The 24,768-nt window shown below is 33.9% G+C and overlaps 3 protein-coding genes across 4 annotated transcripts in view; 1 reads left to right on the top strand and 2 right to left on the bottom strand.

The window, feature by feature from the left end:
• Positions 1-1,530: 1,530 nt before the first annotated feature.
• LOC106116130 (Succinate dehydrogenase, subunit B (iron-sulfur)) lies at positions 1,531-2,893 on the bottom strand. Its single transcript, XM_013309869.1, has one exon. The coding sequence runs from the start codon at positions 2,698-2,700 to the stop codon at positions 1,852-1,854; it is 849 nt and encodes a 282-aa protein (XP_013165323.1). The 5' UTR covers positions 2,701-2,893; the 3' UTR covers positions 1,531-1,851.
• Positions 2,894-3,193: 300 nt separating this feature from the next.
• On the top strand, positions 3,194-5,051 carry LOC106116330 (uncharacterized). The gene has a single exon (XM_013310119.1). The coding sequence runs from the start codon at positions 3,234-3,236 to the stop codon at positions 4,530-4,532; it is 1,299 nt and encodes a 432-aa protein (XP_013165573.1). The 5' UTR covers positions 3,194-3,233; the 3' UTR covers positions 4,533-5,051.
• A 2,613-nt stretch (positions 5,052-7,664) lies between these two features.
• snu (ABC-type transporter snustorr) overlaps positions 7,665-24,768 on the bottom strand; it is a 65,425-nt gene continuing 48,321 nt past the window's right edge. For both annotated transcript variants that reach the window (XM_013310117.1, XM_013310118.1), the window contains 12 exons: positions 22,516-22,634; positions 21,918-22,113; positions 15,880-16,081; positions 15,366-15,480; positions 13,972-14,147; positions 13,076-13,138; positions 12,258-12,413; positions 11,697-11,931; positions 10,840-10,964; positions 10,163-10,287; positions 9,156-9,400; positions 7,665-8,624 (listed from right to left, as the gene is read on the bottom strand). In XM_013310117.1, the coding sequence (XP_013165571.1) occupies positions 8,302-8,624; positions 9,156-9,400; positions 10,163-10,287; positions 10,840-10,964; positions 11,697-11,931; positions 12,258-12,413; positions 13,076-13,138; positions 13,972-14,147; positions 15,366-15,480; positions 15,880-16,081; positions 21,918-22,113; positions 22,516-22,634 (2,080 nt within the window). In that variant the 3' untranslated portion in view covers positions 7,665-8,301. The remainder of the gene's footprint in view (positions 8,625-9,155; positions 9,401-10,162; positions 10,288-10,839; positions 10,965-11,696; positions 11,932-12,257; positions 12,414-13,075; positions 13,139-13,971; positions 14,148-15,365; positions 15,481-15,879; positions 16,082-21,917; positions 22,114-22,515; positions 22,635-24,768) is intronic.

Raw genomic sequence — 24,768 nt, 5'->3', positions numbered from 1 at the left:
CCATATATTTAAGTGACTACTTGTACTTCGCCGAGGAATTCGTTGCAAAAGGCCCTTGTGTTTTGCTGTTTCTTTGGTTACTTGATTTGCTCCTAGATGTGTTTTTATGGAACAAAACCACGCCTTTAGTATGTATTTCAAACAATTATCTCAATAATATTTAATTAAACTTTTTAAAGATAAATTAGATTAACTTTTAATTTTAATTACTAAATGAATTATAAACCAACTGAAATATTTTTGTTAAAAGAGCTTTGTGTTAATTTTATTTGTATAGAGAGAAAGTTACATTGGAGTCAAATATTTTTATAGCAACACTACCCGGCTTATTCCCAAAGTTTTTATGATTTTTTACGATTAGTTGTCCGCTATCGGTCAATGCATTTTTTTCACCAAATTTTAGTCAACGAGAAGGAAAACTATGTTTTTATTGGATTTTTTACGCTTGCTGTGATTAAAAAAAAATGTAGAATATTTTTGGTATTGGATTTGCAAATTAATCCACCCGAATATAATTTTTGGCTATAAAAATATTAGATTTTCCAATTTATATGCAAACATTAGTTTTGTATATCTTGAAGTGCATATAATTATAATAATGTTGTAAGTATTTAAATTATTATTAAAATAAATGATATTTCAAAGTCGTATATAATTTTATTTTTCTCAAAATTGCGTTAAAAGGTACGCGTCCATTGGTCCGGTCGCACCGCACGCATATTAAACGGATTTGCTTTTGATACTACGCGGATAATGGACGCAGCTCTACGGTCATAAAAAGCAAACTAAAATCCGATGCGGGCTGTCCGCGCGGGGTGTCGGGTACGGGCCAATGAATGCATACAAGAATCCCATTCTGATAATTATTACGGATCCCGCTTACGTGATTATTTGTCGATTCGTAAGAACCATCATTGTTATTTAATTACATTACCTACATATACAACCGCGTTAATTGATTAATTAAATTATGGAAAATTCCTAAAAAAACAAAGACTTAGTAGATCGCCTTGGAAGACGAAACCTGGTGCGCCGACCTTACTTTAATGGAATAAAGACAAGAAACAACTCTCCAGTCTTGGACTATACACTAGCTATCGCATGCTACTTTACCCGCGTGTAAAAAAGAAATCTGTCATGTGTAGTGCCGTTAAGTAATTTTGGAAATACGTAGTTACAAATATCCATCCAAACCTTTGCATTTATAACATTAGGATGAGATTGTTGTCTTTGTTTTGTCAAAGAAAATGAAAGAGATGGCAATATGTATTCATGCAAATAAATACATATTGCCATCTCTTTCATTTTTTTCATCTCTTTCACATTCGTCCACTGTCTTGACGTTGTTAACCGTAGGGTTCATATTAAAGGTAAGAACAGATTAAATATACTTTATGCCAAATCAAGATAAAATTATAAGGAAAATTAAATAAAAATAAGTTAAACTAAACAATCTTTATTTCGTAAAAACAAAACAGTTGTATAGCACAATTTAAACATTTTTTTACAATTACAGCATTTATTAATAAATAGATCACATTGAATGACAATAAATTAAGTGATTTGATGAAAAAAAATAATACTTTTAATATAATTTCATTTTTGTTATGTTTTTAATAATTGAATCATGCAAGTCAAGTTTCTGAGTAGAAAGTCAATAATAAAAATAAATTATAAAAAACAAATTCATATGTCCTATTATTGTCTATGATTTGACATTTCTTGAAGGAAAAAGAAGTCTAAAAATGTTTAGTATTGCTTAACTTTTGTATATCGGTCATTCTTATTTACTAAATCTTCTATTGTACCTTAAGTACAAGTCAAATAACACTTTAGATCTATTATATTTGCCTAGTTCTGCGCTGTTTGTTTCTCCAAGCCTGCGGGATCCATGATCGGAGGTTGCTTCTTAACAATACCAGAAAGCAATGTCTTAATCTGAGCAATCGCACGGCCGGGGTTCAAGCCTTTCGGACATGTCCTAGTGCAGTTCATGATGGTATGACAACGGTATACAGAGTATGTATCTTTTAACTTTGAAAGACGTTTGTCCGTAGCATCATCTCGAGAATCTATAATCCATCTGTATGCCTGCATGAGTACAGCAGGGCCTAAATACTTGTCTCCGTTCCACCAGTAAGAGGGACAGCTTGTAGAACAACAAGCACAGAGTACGCATTCATACAAGCCGTCCAGCTTAGCACGGTCTTCTACATCCTGTAACAACTGTGTCTCCTTACCCTTAACAGCTTCCTTGTCACGTTGCAGCCATGGTTCTATAGATTGGTACTGACGATAGAAGTTGCTCAAGTCTGGTACCAGGTCTTTCACAACATACATGTGAGGAAGGGGATAGATTTTCGATGGTTTGGACAGATTCTTGTCAATATGACTAATGCATGCAAGTGTGTTTACACCGTCGATGTTCATGGCGCAGGAGCCGCAGACACCTTCGCGACATGAGCGACGGAAGGTCAAGGTCGGATCCATTTCGTTTTTAATTTTAAGTAGTGCGTCAAGAACCATGGGCGCACAGTCATCGAGATCCACCTCATAATTCTGCGTGTACGGCTTTTTGTCAGGCTCGTCCGGGTTCCAGCGGTACACGGCGAATGTCTTCATTCTTTTCCCTAGGGCCGCTGACGTAGCGAAAGTACGCAGCTGCCCAAAACCACCCGAAGTCAGTCGAAGCAACGGCATTATGTAATGTTACTATTTTCACTTGCTTAACTAAAATACCTTTCGCACAAAATTTTACACGTTATTCGAACTTATATATCTAATATTTATTATCACACTTCGTTTTTTCGATCGTATTAGTTCAGAAGGGCTTGTTTTTAATGGAAATATTGAGTTTTTCTTGATTGGCTAGTTTTCGAACCACAGAGAAGACAACTACTTTTTTTTCTCAAATACTTTGCGTAAAAGATCTGCCTTCTGTTACAGCTTTGTTTTTGTTTCTTTAAAAGAAACTAAATTAGGTTGAATTAATGTCATTTTAACGTTTAATTTTAACACAAAATCATACATTGCTTAATCGTATTTTTTGGTTATATTTATTTTATAAAATATGATTCATTTTCATTTTATCTATGGTGGTACGACGAAGAATTATTTTATGGCGCGAAATATTTTGATGAAATTTGACATTTACTTGTAAACATTACGAAATGGAATATTTTTATTGATCACTATTTTTTAAATATAAAAAACGAGGATTAAAATCTAAACAAATGGATTCACCAAAGACTCCGGGTGGTATAAGCAAATCGCATTTGACTTCGATAAGACGTCTGGGTCTGTCGCGGAAATGGAAGAATTCTGGAGTTTCGCCGTTTGTTTCTCCGCTCGCTTCTAATAATCTTACGAAACCTGTGGATAATTCACAGGAGGAACCGAAGACAAGGAAGCGGAAACTAAGGTTAGACGATGAAAACACAGATCTTTCGCCGGTTGATAATGATAAAAATGAAATGAATGACATTGTTATTACACCGCCAGTTTGCAAAAAGCTACCAAATACTAATGATAGCACTCCTATTAGAAAGGCAACCCGAAAAAGAACTAGAACGATACCTTACAAGGATGAAGAGAGTGCAATAATTGTGAAAACTATCCAAGAACAAAATGTAAATGAAATAAATGTATCTAAAAGTTGTGAAGAAAAACAAAGCAGTCAAGGTATTCAGCCAACACATAATTCAATACAAGCAATAGATGTAGTGGAAAAAAATGAAGAAATTAGTGAAACTGAAAATATTCCTATTAATAATATTGAAGGGAGTAAATTAAACGAAACAAGCAATAAATTGCCAAGTAAATTGGTTAAAGAGTGTATAGTTGTTATACAAAATAAAATTTTAAAGAAGAATGGAGAAAAAACTATTCTAAAACCTGAAATTTTGTCAGATTCTGACAATGAAGACATCCCATTAAGTCATTTTAATAAAATAACATCTAAAAATAACAATTCTGATTGTGACTTTAAAAATAAAGAAACTAAAAAGAAAACTAAATCAAAAAGCAGTAAAAATAGTTTATCTACTAATAACCACAAAGAAATAAAAGGAAACAAAGAACAAATCAAATCATCACAAAGTTCAAATTCTTTTAGTGATGAAGATGATGATTTTCAATTAAACAAGAAAACAATATTTCTACCAAAACATAAAGACAAAATTACTAAGCCTGTGAAAGCTAAATCTACAGGTTCGATAACACAAAAAGATATAGATGAGTTGAAAGCTAGAATTGAAATGAAAAAGCAACTTTTATTTGCGAAAGCTCAAAGTAAAGATACTGAGGAGGTGAGAGGTTTAATAAAGAAATGGCGGAAAGGTTGCCAGGATGCATTAATGGAACTTTTAGTTTTAATGAAGAAGAATTTACCTGATCGTTCAGACATGAACTATGCTAATATATTAGAAATGTTAAAAATACCAGCCTCTTACGTTGGTTATGATCCTGAAAATGATTGTTTTAGTACTCCCGATGATAATAGTGTACTTGCTTCTATATTCAATGATTTGTAACATAACTGTTTATAAACTTATATAAAAACGGCTAAAACTTTCAGGTCTATTTGTCTGTTAGTGGCACCAACTAGTTTCAATCCCATTGGGGCCCTTCATTAAGGTGAGTGGGACTGGAATTATTTTGCGAACATGGTCTGTCGCTCACTGACTGGAGGGACATATGTGAGTGGTTTAGCCATTTTTATATAATGTCTCACGTAAGTTTAAATAATTTAATAACAGTTTATCTTAAGGTTATATTATATATTAACTAAGTAAGGTGAAGCAGTGACCCAAAGTGGGCCTTGGCCTCTGACAACAAAAGGCTCCATTTTCTCCGATCCTGCACCGTCCTAACCCAATCCCGGACATGTAGTATATAATTTAATATTCTATGTAAAAGTTCTTATGAAATAAAAGAGCCTCTTAGAGTCTATTTCCACTTGGCATTGACATCAGTGGAAATAAGTATTAGTTCATAAAAAGCATGGTATGTTTCAGTTCTGTATTTACAGATATTTAATTTATTTTAAGATGATAAAAAATAAATATTTTCTTTTGTTATACTTTCCTTTTATATTCTTGAGTGAAAAATTTAAAGTACATTGTGTATCATCATCAGCTCACTATAGGTCCCCACTGAGGCGCTTGGAGCCTACCATAAGTTAGGGTTAATTAGGCCATAGTCAATGACACTGGCATAATGCAGGTTGGTCGACTTCACACATATTTTTTAATTTCTTTGCAGATATGTGCGTGTTGCATTACTATGTTTTCTTTCACCATAAGAATATTGGACAATGTACATATGTATTTGAAAATCAAAACACATTGGTACATGGTTTGATGCGAACCCAGGACCTGCGTTTATAACTCCGGCTTAACCCCTTTTTGCTGCTAATTTGATTTATTAAACACATTTAGGATCATGGTATCACTGACTAACCTAGAAATTTTACTTTCGGCATTCAATGGGTTAACAGAGTTGAGTTTCCAAGGACAAATAAAAAGTTTGTATAATAATAATACTATTTATTCTAATAAAAATTTAAATTGTTGACTAAATTTAGAATCTATGCGATCGAATTGGATTTTCGGGATCGAAAAGTTTAGGGTCTTTAAGGAACATTTTGTCTTTATAGAAATAAGGCATGTATGCACAATTTTGTGCTTTCTTAATTTCACTTTCGACAAGTTCTTGCTTCTTTTTACAAAGGCCAGTTATATGTCTGCCGTAGATTCTCCCAGTGTATGGACTTTGAAATTGAGACAATAGTCTATAATTTTTGTAATCGGGCGTTATTTTGAGCTTGCACAAAATACATTGACGTCTTTCCTTTTTGAATGGGTTCTCCATTTCTACGGGAGAATCATCCTCAGGTATTGAAGAAGATTGTCGTGTTGTTGGTAATAAGATTCGCCTTGTTGTTAAATCTGTAAGTTTTTTTTTTCTATGAGATAAAAAGGATATTTAAGTATGTTCGTTATGTTAGTTTCTACTTACATATGTTCCGAGAGATTGATTTTGTTAGAAAATTCATGATTTTAGTTTAGATTTATACTTTTTTCTTCATAAAATGGGTTACTTTTTCGTTTAAAAATGTTATAAGCCCAGTGTAACATAACCTTTAAAAAGTTGCTGTCATCTGTCATTTGAGTTTGACAATGACAGTTCAGTGTTGCTAGACCTTTACCAAAATATGTCTTCCTTGCACTGCACCCAACGAGCTACAATTTCATTTAGATTTTTAACTACATAAAAGTAAAATACTGTGTTTATAGACCGTAATGCTAGCTAGCTTTCTTTTATATTTTATTAGACCAGTTCAAATATTTTTTGTATTAATAAGCAATATTGGAGAGTTAAAACAAAACTCCTATGTTACCATTGTTACTGGACGTCGTTTCATTTTTGACCCAAGTTTATTCGATCTGTCATCAGTTCATCCATAAAACCATAATGAATTTAACTTTTTTTTACTTGGTACGGTTGGTCAACTATTAAAATTATCACGATTATGGAAACAACAGGGTGAAAGTAAAAGCAACATTTTATTTGGTATAATTTTTTATTATATTATATAATTGTCATTACAAAAATGTCAATGTTAGCAAAAATAATCACAGTCTGACACTTCTAATCTACACAACTAGTTAAGAATCTAGATTCATACAGAATTTAAACGTTTACATGATTGCCTTTATATAATTCTATTATTTATACATGCAACACCACGCTAAATTACGACGTTAGATACTATTGCAAAGTCTTAGCCTAGACTCCACGCACAACCTAACTTACTGTACATCTTTATAACTAGAGAGTCAATAATTTGAAAAGCATTGACATTACCTTTAATACTTAAAATTAATAAACGGAACTACTCAGATCTCTATTTAATTTTATTAATATAAAAACAAGATGGCGCTACTACATTGCTTTTGATGTTCTGTATTTCACTGGCAATACTGGACCGTACATAACGGTTCCATTCGAAAATTAAAATTTAATACGTAACAGACTTTGATATTTTAATTTTGACCAAATATAGAAACATTTTAGTAACTCTACATCTTTATTGATTAATATAGGTTCTGGTTTACGTTTTTTTTTAAACGATACACGATCGATTTCTATGGCACCATCTTATTCTATGGTAACTCGTTATTCAGGTATCTCAAAGTCAATGTCTCAAGTTCACACCCAAAAACATATTCCTTTACCGAGAAAGTATAAAATATATTAATACGTGTATAAAGTACCCTTGGAAAGCGTTGGACCAATCATAATTGCTAACATTCCCCACTAACCACCTTACCGGGCGTCTGACGACAACCCGTTTTATAAATAACATACTAATATTTACACGTCGACTAACAGTCAATTAGCTAAAAGTAATATTGAGCTTAATTCTTTCATAAATAACATCAAAATGAAATTTTAAATAGTAACTACAAGTTGAAGAACTACTAAAAAGTTTTTTATCTGTATTTCCTAATTTAGTTGGCTTGTGTACCATATTTTCAAAAAAAAAAAACGTAAATTTGTGTATTTTGTCCCGCGAACATACGATAACCTGTCATGGCGTCTTCAGTTACGTTTTTTGATTAATGTCACGTTACTGATTGTCGTTTATTTGTAAAAATATATTTTTTTTTTTATCAACTTTCTAACAGAGATAATGATCAGAAATTCAATTTTATTCTTGTTCATCTAACACAAGCCAATTGTGATGATTATTATAAAAGTAAAAGATTTACTTTATTTTTTCAATAATTGTAAAAAAAACTTTGTTTTTTTTTTTGCATTTGTGATGTTTTTATTATTATTTAATATTGTGCATTGTATTAATATTAGATCTAGTTATTTCATTGTAAGAATTAAGCCCGTATTCTGTTCTAATGATTTGAGCAATAAAGTTTCATATGCTAACATACTTTTTTAATATCTGTCTCAAGGTCGTTGCGTATAATCTGTTATATTTTCTACCAGATTATAAAATTAAAAATGAGTGTTTTAATAAAAAAATAAATAAAATCCTGTAGAAGAGAGCTTTGTGATACAAAAAAACAGATTACTCAACGACCTAACATAACCTAAAAAATAGGTTAACGGACGGAGATTAAAAATATTTCTCTCTATACTATATTGTATTGAATACAAATAGAGATGTCAAAATGTTTAAAGTTATTAAATCTTATTGTCATTATCTTTGACGAACAAAAAAGTGTATGAGTGAGAGGGAGACAGATATAATGCGCATTTCTCCATCCTTTTCTAAGCGATTTAACCTCGTTTGAAACGTAATATGGTGAGAGTGACAACCAGGAATAAAGCTATCCAGGCCAAAGTAGCCACGAATCCCATGTAGACATCAGGATCCTGTAGAGGCCAGCCTCTGGTGAGGACCGAGCGGAGCGAGGTGGTGGCGAGGGTGAGAGGGAGACAGAGTGCGATGTATCGCAAGGCCCAGGGCATGCCCTCTATGGGCCAGATGACACCACTCAGCAGTAAGGTGGGGTAGAAGGAGCCCAGCGCCAGTTGTATGGCGTTCCTCTCCAACTCGCACGCGGCTGATATCACGAAACCGAAGCACATGCCGCAGAGACCTGAAAGTTATATTCAGTTAGACAAAGTTTTGTGTGCACATACTAGTTGTTGTCCGCGACTTCGTCAGCGCAGTATATAAAGAAATTAAAAAGTATTCCATAACATGTCCGCGTGTATCAGCCACCTTCCAGTCAAAGTCCCGTTAAAATCAGTGCATCCGTTTCAGAGATTATCCAGAACAAACACAACTTTGCGGACAGACATACAGACAGACAAAAATTGACAAATTTCTTTTGCATTATCATCTTCGTAAATACATCGTATGTACGATTTTTTTTCTCAATATTACAGTCAGACACATAAATTTTATTTATAGATGTATAAACTAGCTGTCGCCCGCGAACCCTGTTGCGAGGAAGTAAAAAAACGTAATTAGTAGCTTATGTGTTCTTTCAGAGTAAGTTCTATAGTTATGACAAATTTCATCCAGATCCATTCTGGAGATACCTTCTAACAAACATCCATACATCTAAACATTCACATTTATAATATTAGTAAGATAAATGTAGTAAAAATAAAAAAGAATGAACCTTGCAAGAGAGTGAGCATGATGACATATGCGATGTTTCCGTTGCACTTGACGCCGAAGACGAGGATCATGAAGACGAGGACGAGCGCGGTCTGACCGCACATCACCACGAACTGCGTCACCACGTGGGAGAAGAGGATCTCCCCGGGGGAGACGCCGGCCACCCAGGACCTGTCCAGCAGACCTTCCATGCGCTCCACTATCAGCGCGGAGGACGTCAGCGCCACCGCCAGGAAGAACACGATGCTGCATCACCACAAACACATCTTACATTTTACATTCGCCATTTTCACATTCATCAAATAAAATGTTTAATTTTCTATTCGAAAACATATTTAATTTTCTAAACTAATTAATCATCACATATTTAACTAGCTGTCGCACGTCACTCCGTCCGCGCGGAATTAAAAAAACTATTGGTAGCAGCGTAATGTTATATAGCCTAAAGCCTTAGCCTAAATGGACTATCCAACAAAAAAATAATTTTTCAAATCGGACTAATAGTTCCTGAGATAAGCGCGTTTAAACAAACAAACAAACACTTCGCTTTATAATATTACTATAGATAATTAATAAACAAAGATCCAAACAATAGCGGAAAAATTACGACAAATTATTTTGTCCCATTCGATGTCGAGACCTTTGGTCCGTGAGGTTTAAAGCGTTTTAAGGCTTTTAAGAGAAATATAAAAAAATATAATATAATATTCCATTTAATAACCATTGACGAAATTAACGAGTGTTAAAAAACATAAAATTATCATTTTGCGTTATACTCATAGTCCTATAATGATAACATTAGTAATTAACTGTAGATTTGTTTTTCTAAATATCAAAGTACTAAGATGGTAAGAATACGTTTAAAAGAATATTTTTACGTCTTTATTTCAAATTGTATAATAAATTAAATTAATTAAAAAAATAAACTCGATTTTGTTTATTTTTTAGCAATGAATAAATAAAAAAAATAGCAAATAGTTATATGATTTTTTATAATAAATAACTTACGTAAGAATAACTCCGGGAGCAACGAAGTCAGTGAACGAGGGGTTTATGTCTCCGTAGATTGGGTCCTTGAAGTCTATCGGAATGTCGCCAACTTTCGGGTTGTAGTTACATGTTTCCAGGAGGTCCTGCAGATATTTAAACAATATTAAAATTAAAACAAATTAACAAACAAAAAAAAGGAAAAATGAACTTCGAACGCATTTCGATTCAACGTCGAAAATAATTGAAAATAACAATGACACTTTTTCTTTTTTGTAAAGGTGGCAAACATCTAAACGGCCTTAATTCGCCGAAATGGCGAAATGACAGCTGCCCATAGATATTCGTAATTGCAAATGCCTTCAATCACTGGAGGAGGAGAGGCGTGTGAGAGGGGTTCTTTTTCCAGAGAGGAATGCTTTATGCATACTCCGCGCCCCCGGGAGGGGGGGGCGACGCGGTAGTTCACTGGGATTCTCCTCCATAGCGGAGGCATACCAACTAAACCTCTCCGTTTTTCCAACGCATCAGGACGGGAATACGGGCACGCTTTCGCTTTCGTCTCCGATCATGTGAGAGGAGTGAGAAAGGTGAGTGAGGTGAGAGAGGTGAGAGGTGGGAGGTGAGTGGTGTGAGGTGAGTGGTGTGAGGTGGGAGGTGAGAGGTGAGAGGTGTGAGGTGTGAGGTGATAGGTTTACCTTAGCGAAGTCCCTGTACGAGAACTGTATGTCTCTGTTGAGCATGAGTCCGATCTGTTGGTTGGACATGTCGAGCCACACTTGCACCTCCGAGGACACGATCGTGTCGTTGTCTGCTGTGTCCGCTGCACACACATTATTGTATATACAAATAAGAAAATAAATTTATTATACATCCTTCTTTCTATAATTATATATAGTCTTAAATCTATTATATAAAATAAAATATTAAAAAAAAAACGAATAATGTACTAAAATATGTTAAAAAAAGGAGTCCCTTTAGGCAATAACAACTGTATTCATTTAATAAATAATAACATTGTCAAATTATTATGACACTCCAGAAAGAAATATATTATAGATAAAGTTGTTATCACAATGTAACATTACTAGTTGTTGACCGTGTCACCGTCTGCGTGGAATTAAAAAAAATATTAATTAGAAGGCTATGTGTTCTTCCAGTCTATTTGTATTATGTTAAATTTCAGTGACATTCTTGCAACCATTCTAGAGATACCTTCAAACAAACATCCGTCCATCTAAACATTCGCATTTATAATATTAGTCAAATTGAAAAAAGAGTATCCGATAAAGTTCGATTTTATGGCACTTGTAGTATCATTAAGTCATTTTAATAGATGACGTTATTTTACAAAAAAAAACCTAAGATTTTTTAATCTTTTTACTACTAATCTTACTACTAAAGTACTTATTACTCTTGGTTTCTGAATCCAAAAAGTCTGTATAAAACATATCGTCATCCCTGTCATTATATTTGTCAAAAGAGAGATGACAATATGTTTTAATGAGGATTTTGTTTTCAGAAACCCACAATAAACATGATAATATAAACTTACCTAGAGCAAGTCTAGCGACGAGAGCGTCAGTATAATTCTCATTGAAGTAGATAGCTCCCCAAGCGTCGCCGTCCTTCACCGCCTGTATCGCTGACTGCACGTCGAAGTAGTACTGCTTGATGATGGACTGGTTCTTCAGGTGGTCCAGGTACCGGCACGACAGGTTCTTCATTGAACACGACGAGTTGTACGGACAGTAGCCGTCTATCACGTTCACATCGTCGTTAACTATCGCCTGGATAAAACAATGACTTAATTTTTATATCATAAGGTGACAAACGAGCGAGCGGCCACCTGAAATCGCTGAAGTAGCGAAGTGACCGTTGCCCATAGATATACGCAATTGCATACGCGTTGCCTACCTTTAATCGACGGAGGAGAGGATGCACAGAAAGAAAATATTTTCCCTTCCCATGCATCCTCTCATCCGGAAAGTCCGAGCATCTGCAGTTCCTTTGGTGTTGCAGATGTCCATGGATGTCGTTGATCACCTCGGTGTTCTCCCAGCTCGTTTGCCCCCTTCTCTTGTAAAAAAAAAGTGTAAGGGAATGGTAGACTTACAATCTTGAGTCCGCTGGGATCGCGTCCGATGGCGAGACAGAAGAGGATGACCTGCATCACCGGCAGCGCGAAGATGAACAGCATCACGCCGATGTTGCGCCACATTCGCAGGAAGTTCTTCTGGATCAGAGCCTTGATCTTGCCGCGAGATGTTAACTGAAAACAACACAAACATTACGTATTGTTAGGAAGAAAATCCGACACTGTGCCGGTGTACTGGCGCAACACTAGCCCTACTAAGCCTCACAAATAATTCTGACACTTGTCGAATGATGAGTGAGGGGTTTCTAGTGGGGGGGGGGGTCAAAGGATTCTAACTAATAATGTCTAAAACTAAGGACTATGTTTAGACAATTAACCGTTGCTTTCTGAGACCAAAATGTTCGTATGAAACGAGTTAATATGTTTTAAACGAGTACTTTTGGTTTCAGAAATCCAAATTTCCAATAGCAATTTTCAAGGCAAGTTTTAGGATCCGTAAAGCAAAAACTTTGGTTCACTTTTTAAGAAAATCGCGCAAATAAAACGTGATATTTGACAATACAAATAACATGGAGAATAGCATGTGCACGGCTCGTAACTACTATAAATTCGAATTCCAAGATCTAAAGCAAAAGCTAAGTCATAGCAAAGACTAAGTACGGACTATAAAAACTAAATGCATAGCTTTTTTTAATAATAAAAAAATAATTATTAAATTCAATGTAAAAAAAAACAGTAAACCAAATACGTATCTTTATTTTTTGAATATGCTAATTAAGTTTTTATAATTTTAATCAACACTAAATGGTAAATTAAAGTTAAATAATATAGCTTACATTTAAGCAATCACCACACTCCTCGCACTCAGTTGTCACTACTTCAGTCATTTTGCCGGGAATCTGAAACAAGGAATTAAATTATTCAAACTATCGTAAGACATTATAATGAGCGTCATTGGCTCAGTGGTAAAGCACTTGACTTGTCTGCAGGTCCTGGGTTCGAATCCCGCCATGTACCAATGTGTTTTTCGATTGCCGATTTACATATGTTCATTTATCCGACGTTCTTACGGTGAAGGAAAACATCGTGATGCTGCACATATCTGAGAGGAAATTCACAGATATACGAGTATGTTAAGTCAACCCTGCACTTGGCCAGCGTGGTTGATTATGGCCTAATTACCCTTAACTCAGGGTAGGCTCCGAGCTCCTCGGTGGGGACGTATAGTGAGCTGATGATGAATGATGAAAGACATTATACTAAACTGATATAAAAACGGCTAGACACTCACGTATATTCGTCAGGTGGCGGCACCGACTAGTTTCGAGCCCATCGGGAGTCCTTCATCAGGTTGAGTGAAACTAGTCGGTGCCGCCACCGGACCGACCGTTTTATCCGTTTTTATATAAGTTTTAGGAATGAAATTGTTAACAAAAAGTTACGTTTTTAAATGTCCGTCTTACATAATTCATCAAGATACTTAGCAATTGTTACTAAAAATTTACTTTCTTATACTTTAATTGCCGCAATCACAATTTAATATTTACTTAAACTACACTAAGAAGCTCCTTTATTAAACACTTGATGACTTTAACAGTGAGTTTCTAAGACAAAAATCTTAGTACAAAACATATTGTCATACCTGTCAACTTTGTCATAACAGAGATCACAATATTATTTAAACGGAGATCTTAGTCTTAGAAACTCACAATTAACATGTCAGTTTACTTACATCTCCGTTAGAACCTGCGCCATTATCAACAATAAGTACTTCTTTGCTCTGGTGGAAGTTGAGGCCGACCACCTGAGCATCCTCCGCTGCGTAAGGCGCCTCCTCACGCTTGCACATCTTGTTCAGACCCAACGCCCCACCTGATACATTCAGCTCCACAACTTGGTTGGCTTGACCTGGTACACAAAATTTATTTTACACTTTCCATGTCACGATATCAAATGGTAGTATAAATTAGGTATATAGGTTACTAGCTGTCGCACGTGACTCCGTCTGCTCGGAATTAAATGAAAACTTAGTAGCCTATGTGTTGTATGTCCATACATTTAAACATTCGCATTTATAATATTAGTAAGATTATTTATATTAAGTCAATAGTCAAAAAAATATGTGCCTGTACATTTAATTATATTTTAAATTAAAACTTTTAAAATTAAATGTACAGATGTTTGAGTTTTTTTTTAAATACAAAAAAAAGATCGCTTCACTGCCATTGAAATTAAAAATAATAAAATTGGTCAAAGGACTCGTAATTTTTTTTGTGATCGGTTGAATATTTATGCAAAGAATCGTAATTGTTTAATTTTTTAAATTTTAAACACTAGTTATAAAAAAATTATTAATTAGGAAGTATTAAATTTATACACTATGTTAAAAATGTTAAAAATAAATATTAAACATTTCCTGTTATGTTAAAATCACAATACATGTGTTGCCAACGTCAAATATTTTTCCATAATTGATTTCCTCATGCGATGTTTCGCAAAAAATATAATTTGCATTTTGTTTGTAATATATTACGCAAAACCTTAAGTTTACTTCTATGCTAAAAAAACGCGCCATTACGCTGCCAGTGACGTATGTCATAGACAAGAAAATATTTTTTTGTGACGTTATTTATTTATTGTTTTTAATAGTCATAAGAATATTAATAACTAAATCAACCAGACTTTAAGAATATTTTTTTTGTTCTTAATTAGACACTTTTGTGTCAAAATTATTTGATGTCAACTTTTTAGTTTTTTTTATCTCCATCTTGATGTTTCCGGCCTATGATATTTTTTGTAGTACTTTAACGAATTACTTAATTTTAATACAATTCAATGGTTGTTGCAAATGGCCTTGGAGACGTATCCACAATGTCAGTTATTGGCAGAATGCTAAAGTACTTTTGCCCGTGTCTCGTTAAGAATTAAAAGAAAACCTTGCGTGGAATTGTAGATTATATACGATAATCATAGACTTTGTTTTTTTTTAATAATCTGTCTGTAGTTTGTACTGATTTTACAACGATTCAGTTTTCAAACTTTAAGACACATTTTATGTTTACGAAGTTTCTTGTAGAAACGCGAATATACAACGTAAATACTAATTATTTTATTATCTCTGCTTACCCTGTTTTCTAGAGAGCTTAAGGAAGACGTCTTCAAGAGAGATACAGCTGTACATCGTGAGGAGAGCTTGCGGTGACTCTTCGGCGAGTAGTCTACCGCTACGCATAAGACCGATCTGAAAAATTACATAAAAACTTTTTTTAGAGGTTAGGAATAATTTTAATAAAATCTTTTTAATATTTTTAAAAATCGAATATTTACTTGTGTATATAACATTTTTATGCAAACGAAAAGAAAATTACTTTAAAAACAAGAACGGAATAATTCTTACGTAAGAATTTTGCACTGCCGAAATATTCAAACAAAATGCGTTTCGGGGGAGTAACTAACATTGTAACACGAGAATTTTTTTATATATTAGAAGATGTAAATAAATGAACATATGCTTAATGAAATAGTAATCATATTTGGGTAAAATTTATAACTGTGAAAGGTGACGGAAGATATATCGACCTTAGAGTGGGATAAAGACAGTGAGAAACTGTCACGATGTTTGTAATCTTGTAGTACTCACACAGTGTGCTTGTCTCGCCTCTTCAATATAATGAGTTGTGATGATAACAGTCTTGTCACCCGAGCTGGTGATCTGAACGAGATGTGTCCAGATGGACTGACGCAGCAGCGGGTCAACCCCCACAGTCGGCTCGTCCAGGATCAGCAGTTCCGGATCGTGCATTAATGCCACCGCGAATGACACACGCCGCTGTTGACCACCACTGGAATATACCATAAATTTATGTATTGATTTTAAGTTAATTTATAAACTTTTAAAGCTAGAGTTATAACTATTTTATTTCTTAAAAATGTTTTAATTACAGTAAAATAATACTTTAACCATTACAGTTTGAATTTGTATTTTTAAAAGTGTATTTTGTTGCATACGAGTATAATAGGCATCTCCCGGGACGGGCAGCTGCAATTCTCACTGGAAAATTGAGAAATGTAATATAGATGTAAAAATTACTTCGAATAAGATCAAATGGTAGCTGCCCCCGTAGAAATATCATACACCAACAGCTGGTAACGCCCATCTTACTTCTTACTAATAATATAAATGCGAATGTTAAGATGGATGTATCGATGTTTGTTTGGTATTATCTCCAGAGCTGCTGAACGAATTTCATTGAAATTTGACATACATATAGAACATCGTTTGAAAGAATACATAAGCTACTATGTTTTAATTCCGTGCGGTCGGAGTCGCTGGCGACAGCTAGTGCTACTATACTACGAGTATCATGTTAAAGATTTAACGCCTTTACTTCAAAAGCAGTTTATCAATCTAATTACTAATCATGAATTCTTTTTCTTATTCTAGTACCTCTTTAGTGTTGAAGGTTGACCGTTAATTTGGTATTATATTCTAAATTTCATGAATTATATTCTTTAAAAAAACAGTCTTAAATCTTTTTTGACGAAATAGTGTAGCGTCAGTAAACCGTTACTCATACCGTAGTAACAGGATATTTGAAAGATTCATTATCACAAAGAGTTTGTTTTGAACCGTTATTTGTCGGACTCGATGTACTGTCAAATGTACATAATAGTCAACGTAATTCTGTAAATAAAGCATACTGTACAGTTGTCGCCCGCGACTTCATCTTCGCGGAATTAAAGAAAACTTAATTAGTAACCTATATGTTCTTGACTATACTCTACATCTATACAAAACTAGCTGTCGCCCCTGACTCCATTCTCAAGGAATTAGAAAAAAAACTGAGTGTAGTGTAATGAGCCTATGTGTTCTTCCAGATTATGCTCAACATCTGTGTCAAATTTCATCAAGATTCGTTGAGCCGTTCCGGAGATACCTTCTAACAAACATCCATACAAACATTCGCATTTATAATATTAACTTAAAAAAAGAAATAGATTCTCAAGTTAAAATCTTACAAATACTTTGGGTAATAACGTAAGCATTTTATTATAATAGTATTGTACCATGACGATGTGATTTTGATAAATTTTCACTTTGAATATAAAATTATTGCGTTACAAAGATCATATAAACGATATCAATTGAAGTGAAAGTTTATGTATTGAGGTTAAAACACGAGAAGATGCAAATTGATTTCATTTTAATATTTGATTGCATAAAAAAAATCTAACATAAATTCTTTGAAATTATCGAGAATAAAGAAAGGAAAAGTATATTTTTATAATAATTTTTTTACTACAAACTAAAGAACTTAAGTAAAGAAAAAAAATCGAAAAAATTTCAGAAGAGTTATTTTTTTTTAAATATATATTTTTGGTCATAAATAATCTGATCAAATAAATAAGTATATATTTTTTATACAGATAAATCCGCTACGTATTTTGGTCTCGAAAACCCACGATTAATGAGCAATGAGTAACCCATCTTGATACTTGCATGTATTTTTCCCACAATTGGTCTAGTCAAAACATTGCTGTCTGATAAAAATATATATACACATCTGTCTAACAGTTGTTCGGGTGTTTATAAACTTAGCTAAATGTTTTGTTCAAATTATTATAACAAGGAATGTTGTGGGAAACGGTATAGTATTAATTATAATAAGATCTAGGACATCTAAATTGTTGTAAGATTATAAGGTTTTCGAAACAATTGTTTCTAGAAAGATCTTTAAAGATATCGAGTTTACTAAAAACATTAAATATTGAAATAGCAAAATCGTGGGTTATAACTATTTCCATAGGATCCTAAAATTGAACAATGGAAAGACATTCCACCTATGAGTCAATAGCTGTTGCCCGTGGCTTCGTCTGCGTGAAATTAAAAAAAAAAACCTTATTATGTCTATGCATTCTTCCAGATTATGTTCTATATCTATGCTAATTTGTCGTGATACGATGAACCGTTCTGATGATACCTTCTGTTAGGAAGTAAATCAGAAAACGTGGCAGTGGCAGACCCAACCCTAGCCTTACTACAATGTCGACGTTCATGTCCCCTCACTATTCACTCAGACACTGGACTTTGTAATGAAAGCACGTCATTCGCGCCAAAGGGTTCTAACAAACGTGCATTCTTTCAAACATTCGCATTTATAATATTAGTAAGATTAACGTCATTCCTAATTGTCATGTATAAAAATTCTACGGATCAAACATGTTTATGATGTTTGAGCAAGCTATTCGTCAAACATCGGATTTGACGGCTTAATATTTGATTAAGACGTCAAATCCGAATACCATCGAATAATGAGACAAACGTACAAACATTCAAGTTTACTGTCGTCTATTGCAGGTATATTAATCTTATAATATAGTGATTATTTCTTTCATTTTTATAAACTCAATGATTTAAAACTACACGTGTCGACCTTTAATACAAGGCGATCCGCTTTTGCTATCCAAATAACTTCACGTTTATTTAACTTATGTTTAAATATTACGCTTAAATATGTATTCAATCTTAGATTTTGTTTAAGCGTTGCTCAGCATTTTATAATCGAGTTCTGGTAGATAATGATGACACTAAAAATGAGTTTTTTGTCCTACGTAAATAATCGTATATTTAACACAAATCCAGGAAAAAACCTTGTGCAAATAACAAAATTATAGGAAACATTTGTAATATTTGCGTGCGTGTATTTAGAAAGTAAATAAGAACACATAAAATTAATAAAAATGAACTTCTGAAAAATATTAATTTTGGAGTTAGGACAATACACTAAAGAGCCGTATGTAAACAATATTGCAAGATGTGCACTCGTATAAAACGGAGGCAGCCAAGGGCAGTTTTATGAGGAAATTTCCTTTGCAACAGCAATGTACCTTGATGACGTCGACCTTGTGACATTTGCCAATTTTGTCATCCGTTAGTTCTATTTTCAAACAAAATGCTTTATCTTTATATATATAATTTTTCTGTGAGTGTGTATGTCACTGAACTTCTCCCAAACGACTGGACCGATTTTGATGAAATTTTTTGTGTGTGTTCAAGGGGATCTGGGTATGGTTTAGATTCACAATTTTGTCCGCTGGACAATGTTTTTTTAATTAATATTTAATTTATTAGTAGTAGTTGATTTTGGAATGTTTTACATTGGATCCGACAGACGGCGCTACCATCGCAGTGTCAAATTTTAAATAATATTCGAATTAAAGACGTGTAGACAGGACAACAGCTGTCGGGTCCGCTAGTTCGCTATAAAAATCCTTGATAATAAAACTTAAATACATATTTATAATAATATTAAATCTATTCACGACTATATCTCGTTGTTCACACTTCCCGCGCAATTCTTGTTCTATTCTCACTTCTCTTTTTTTACAATCTAAAAGGCAAAGGTTGTAAAGGCCAGTATGCCAACTTTGGCAGAATGTTCTGCAAGCAACATCATTCGCATTCAGCCAGAATTAATATTTGATCTCGAAGCGTTTCTGTTTATACGCAGTATAATTAAAAACATTTTTAATTCATTTGGTTTTCTAACGGACATAAAGAATGCATGCGTAAATATTATCTATTGTTTAGAGATCAAATAATTTTTGTATTCCGTTTCACGCAGAATAATAGAAATAATTTTAAATTAGATTTCAAGAATCGAATAATGATATTAGCAGTTGTACCTGCACTTATAGAAAAAAGCCTTTAAATGGAAATGCAATTTTAAAATTATTTGATCACACATCTGCAGTATAAAGAAAACAAATTTACCTTAACCTCAATTGAAGGGAAAATATGTAATGTGGTGAGTCAGTTATTTGACGGACAGCTCGAGTAAATATTTTCCCAGAAACATGACAGATGAATGCAAGTTGTTTTGAAATATAATTACTAAGCCATTTACGTAAGATAGTAAATAAATAAGTGACTAAGAACTGAGTTAATTTATAGTAAGTGTAGTTAAACCTGGATAAAAGAGAAACTAAGGAACCGTGATATCTCTCTTGTAAAATCTGTTGATACAGGACAATGACTCGCTTATAAAAGTTTCTCGCTTACCACTTCGACTGCTGGGTTAAACTGACAAAACAGATGTTATCTCTCTCTTTCTTTTCAAATAAACAGAGATAGCTATATGTTTTCATATACATATTTTTGCACTGATGCAACTATTTTTAGAGTACATCTGACTTTCAATTGTTTTATTCAAACTACAAGATAAAATAAATATAACATTATCGTACTAAATATGAATAATCTATATGAATATTTAATAGTATTAAGTTATATTTTGTTAATTAAGAACTTTTTTTTATATCATAAGGTGGCAAACGAGCGAGCGGCCACCTGAAATCGCTGAAATATCGAAGTGACCGTTGCCCATAGACATACATATGCGTTGCCTACCTTCAATCGACGGAGGAGAGGATGCACAGAAAGAAAATATTTTCCCATCCCATGCATCCTCTCATCCGGAAAGTCCACTTCCACTTCCCATCCTTTCCTTAGAAGAAAAAGGGTGGGAAGTGAAAGAGGAGTAAATTAGGCCTCCAGGATACACTCATCAGACGAAAGGCGGAATTGCTTCCACTTGACGCTTGTCTTCTGTGTGGTCGTGGTATTTCACCGGGCCAATTCGTATGAAGATGTTAAAGCGGGCTCTATCACTGTTAAATTAAACTTACTCGTGGTAATTAAGAATTGTTTTAACCAATGTAAATGTTCCCATAGTAAAATGATACGTCTTTGTAACGTAGGGAAGTCAATTTCCTTATTTAAAGTAATTTGATCAACTGTTTGTTATCTTATACTTCTGGTTATATGTTGTGGGAATTGTTTACGAATAACTACCGGTGTTTGAAACACGTTACAAACTTGTATTTAACTTATACTGAAGACTTTTTTTATAAGAGAACGGGGCAAACGATCGGCGGAAACACCGAGGTGATCAACGACACCCATGGACATCTGCAATACCAGAGGAACTGCAGATGTGTTGCAAGCCTTTAAGGAAGTGGTATGCTTGCTTCTTGAAGGTCTCTAAGTCGTATTGGTTTGGAAATACCGCTGAGGAAAGACCGTTCCACAACGCGGCTGTGCGAGGCAAGAAATTGCGCGAGAATTGTGGAATGCCAGCCATCCTTTTTAGCATGTTATTATTTAAGAAAAAAACTATTTATTGTTATTATACTAATTTCGCTTTTTTTTACAACTAGCTGCCGCTCGCAACTCCGTCTGCAAGGAAGTTAATAAAACCTAATTAGTAGTGTTTGAGTTCTACCAGACTATGTTCTACATCTATGTCAAATTTTAGCGAGATTCATGCAGCCGTTCTGGATATACCTTCTAACAAACATCCATCTAAACATTCGCATTTATAATATTAATAACATAGTAATTTAAGTTTGTGTTTTGACAAGATTTTTAAGTTATTCAAACTTTCGTGAGACATTATATTAAACTGATATATAAACACGGCTAAACACGGCTGATCCTGATGAAGGGCCCCCGATGGGCTCGAAACTAGTCGGTGCCGCCACCGGACGTATATACGTGAGTGTTTAGCCGTGTTTATATATCAGTTTAAGATTTTTAAGGTAACTTTTGAATGTATAAGGTGTAGGCACCTTATTGTATGGACCAAATATACTAATTAAATTAACAAACAGACTTACCTTAAGTTCTTAACCATACGGCTCTCGCTAGGCAGATCTAGGAAGTCCAACAGGAACCGCAATCGTTCAGAGATCTCACGCGTTTCCATACCAAAGATCCATCCGAAATACATCATTGTCTCTTTGATAGTGAACTCTCCGTATAACGCGATCTCTTGAGGCATGTAACCGACACGTTTCCCTGGTACTCCCGAACCTGGTAAAGAGTTATAAATATTTTAGACATAGACAAACTGACAATTTTTTTGTATTTAAAATTTGGTGTGAAGTCTTCTTGCACTGGACCAGCGTGGTTGTTTATGACCTAGACACCTCACTTAGGTTAGACTCTGAGCACCTCAGTGGGGACGTATAGTGAGTTAATGATGGTCAGCTACCCTTATTTATATATATTTAACATTATCAATCTTCATAAAATGACTGCAAAGGTGAAACGTTCGTAATTTTTACATACTATCACATTCAGATATCTTGGTGGCTCATTACGTGCACGTCGCTTCACAGAACACAATTTTAGGTTAAGCGGGGCGTAACGGGATGAGCACTGCAGAGCGTGCCGATGCTCTTCAGCAGATAAGATATATGAAAAGAACTTTACCTTTGGTGCCTGGTTTGCCTCCCAGCACCCATATCTCTCCGCTGTTCAGCTTGCGTCTGCCCACAATACACGAGAGCAGTGTGGTCTTGCCGCAACCCGAAGCACCCAGTAGTCCGTAACTAAAGATAAAATAATGCATATAAGTTGAAAATAAAGCTTCCTTACGTCGTAGCACTATGACTATGGAATACTAGCGTTCGCCCGCAACTTCGTCTGCGAGGAATTAACATAATTAGTAGCTTATGTGTTTTTCCAGACTATGATCTATATGTATGCCAAATTTAACCGAGATTCGTTCAGCCGTTTTGGAAATACCTTCAAAACAAACATCCATCCATCCATCAAAACATTCGCTTTTATAATATTAGTAAGAAGTAAGATAAGATTAAATGTCTGGAGATCTTGAACGGACATACGTTCTGGAAATTTCCACAGAGATATATTCTACAGTTGCCATGGTAACTTGGCGAACGATGTAAAAAATTAATGGCCAGTATGTTTTAAATAATTTAAATATAATTTGTGCGCAGAAGCTTTGGCCTTATGACGTCACGAGATAAATGACGGTCTGCAGACGAGTGCGGTGTTTGTAAGTGGGAATGTCATCGGCAAACATGCGCGCGCGCAAATATAAACAATTTATATTGTATAGTGATCAATAAGCGAGACTGTTTAGTAAATACACAAATAAATAAACGATGATAACCTTTAAGAATAGATGTGTCATCAGATGTTTGAAATTTTGATTGTGTTTGCTGTTCTTTATATTTTTATGACCAGATTATTGATATGTACTCTACAAAGAACACCATTCGGTTAGAAACCTTTATTGGATTATCATAGAATCATAATTGTTATTTTTTAATTAATTACGTAGTTTTTATATTAGTAATGTCAAGTTGTTTATATTTAACAAAAACTATTACGTCCGAGATTTAAAAATGTATTTTGGAGAGAGATACTTTCACTATGAAATCGAGTTCTGATTTACTCATCTTATGAATATTTCAGTTAACAATAGGGTTGGCATAAGACAAATTATTAATCATCCTTACTGAAAGCGAAAGTAACTCGGACGCGCTTTCACAGCCAAATTATGGAACCAATTTAAATAAAATTTGGATTTGAAGTGAAAAAAGGATTGTAAGGGTTTGAAAGGGGGGGATTATAACATTTATGAAATTATAGTACATCTTTAAATTGATATCAAATTATTATTAAAATTAAAAACTTAAACATGTGATCATTTTGCCCTATTGTAATTTTTCACGTCGGTACGGTCAAAGGACCAGCTTATTTAAAAAAAAATTGTTTTCCAATTTGTATTCTCTGATGCACAATTAATTTGAATTTTGGCTTTTTTAAGAATAACAATATTAATTAAATAATTTGACAACCCTAAGACTAAGCTAAACATAAGAAACGGTCTGTTTCTTGCGTTAACGATGTCGAAATATACAATATTTACGTTCTTTTTTTGTTAATTAAGAACATGCTAGATCTCTAACAAGATACACAGTAATACAACTAAATATATAAATCATTTTAGATAGTCTGGAATTTCTTTAGAAGAGAAGATGCGAATAACATTTAAATGAAAAGAAAATAAACTCAGCTCACTGTACCTCTATTATAAACAGCAGACAAAAACCATTCAACTGACACTTCGTGTAGACTACAAGGGGCCTAGCATGAATATTTGTGACATTCGCCCTTGTATAATCGACAAAATTTGTACTAAATTTTTTGCAGCGACCCCTATCGGATGTAAACTACTACATTCTCATACTAATTTTGACATAATTAATATTGAATACGAAGCCGATTGTCACAAAAATTCGTGATAGGTCGCAGTGGAACTAACATACATAGAAACCCAAACTAACTGCAGCAATCGGGTAAAAAGGTGAAGATTAGAAAACATATTTCCGTATTACAACAGACTTTATTTATTGAAGTTAAACTTTCATTGACATCGACCTATTACGTAAAAACTGTTTACTTTGGGTAAAACTCGACGGCAATACGCGAACGCATTGCCACATAAATGTCAAGACATTTAAACTTAAGGAAGTTCCGACTATAGATTGAACATTAATTTAATTAATTAAATGTAGGAGTAAATACCATTATAATATAATATTAGATCCTTTGACATATTAGTAAAATGTACAAATAAAGTTATTTCATAGTAAGAATTGTTATATGTAATTTAAAGTCACGACTCATTGATTACATCATTGAGTTTTCACT

Source organism: Papilio xuthus, unplaced genomic scaffold, assembly GCF_000836235.2.
Source record: "Papilio xuthus unplaced genomic scaffold, Pxut_1.1 DF827756.1, whole genome shotgun sequence".
NCBI lineage: Eukaryota > Metazoa > Arthropoda > Insecta > Lepidoptera > Papilionidae > Papilio > Papilio xuthus.
Note: the sequence above shows the minus strand (reverse complement) of the source record. Positions and strands in the feature narration are given on the sequence as shown.

Excerpts from the sequence above, each read along its gene's own strand:
- LOC106116130 (XM_013309869.1), bottom strand. The coding sequence starts at position 2,700 with ATGCCGTTGCTTCGACTGACTTCGGGTGGTTTTGGGCAGCTGCGTACT.
- LOC106116330 (XM_013310119.1), top strand. The coding sequence starts at position 3,234 with ATGGATTCACCAAAGACTCCGGGTGGTATAAGCAAATCGCATTTGACT.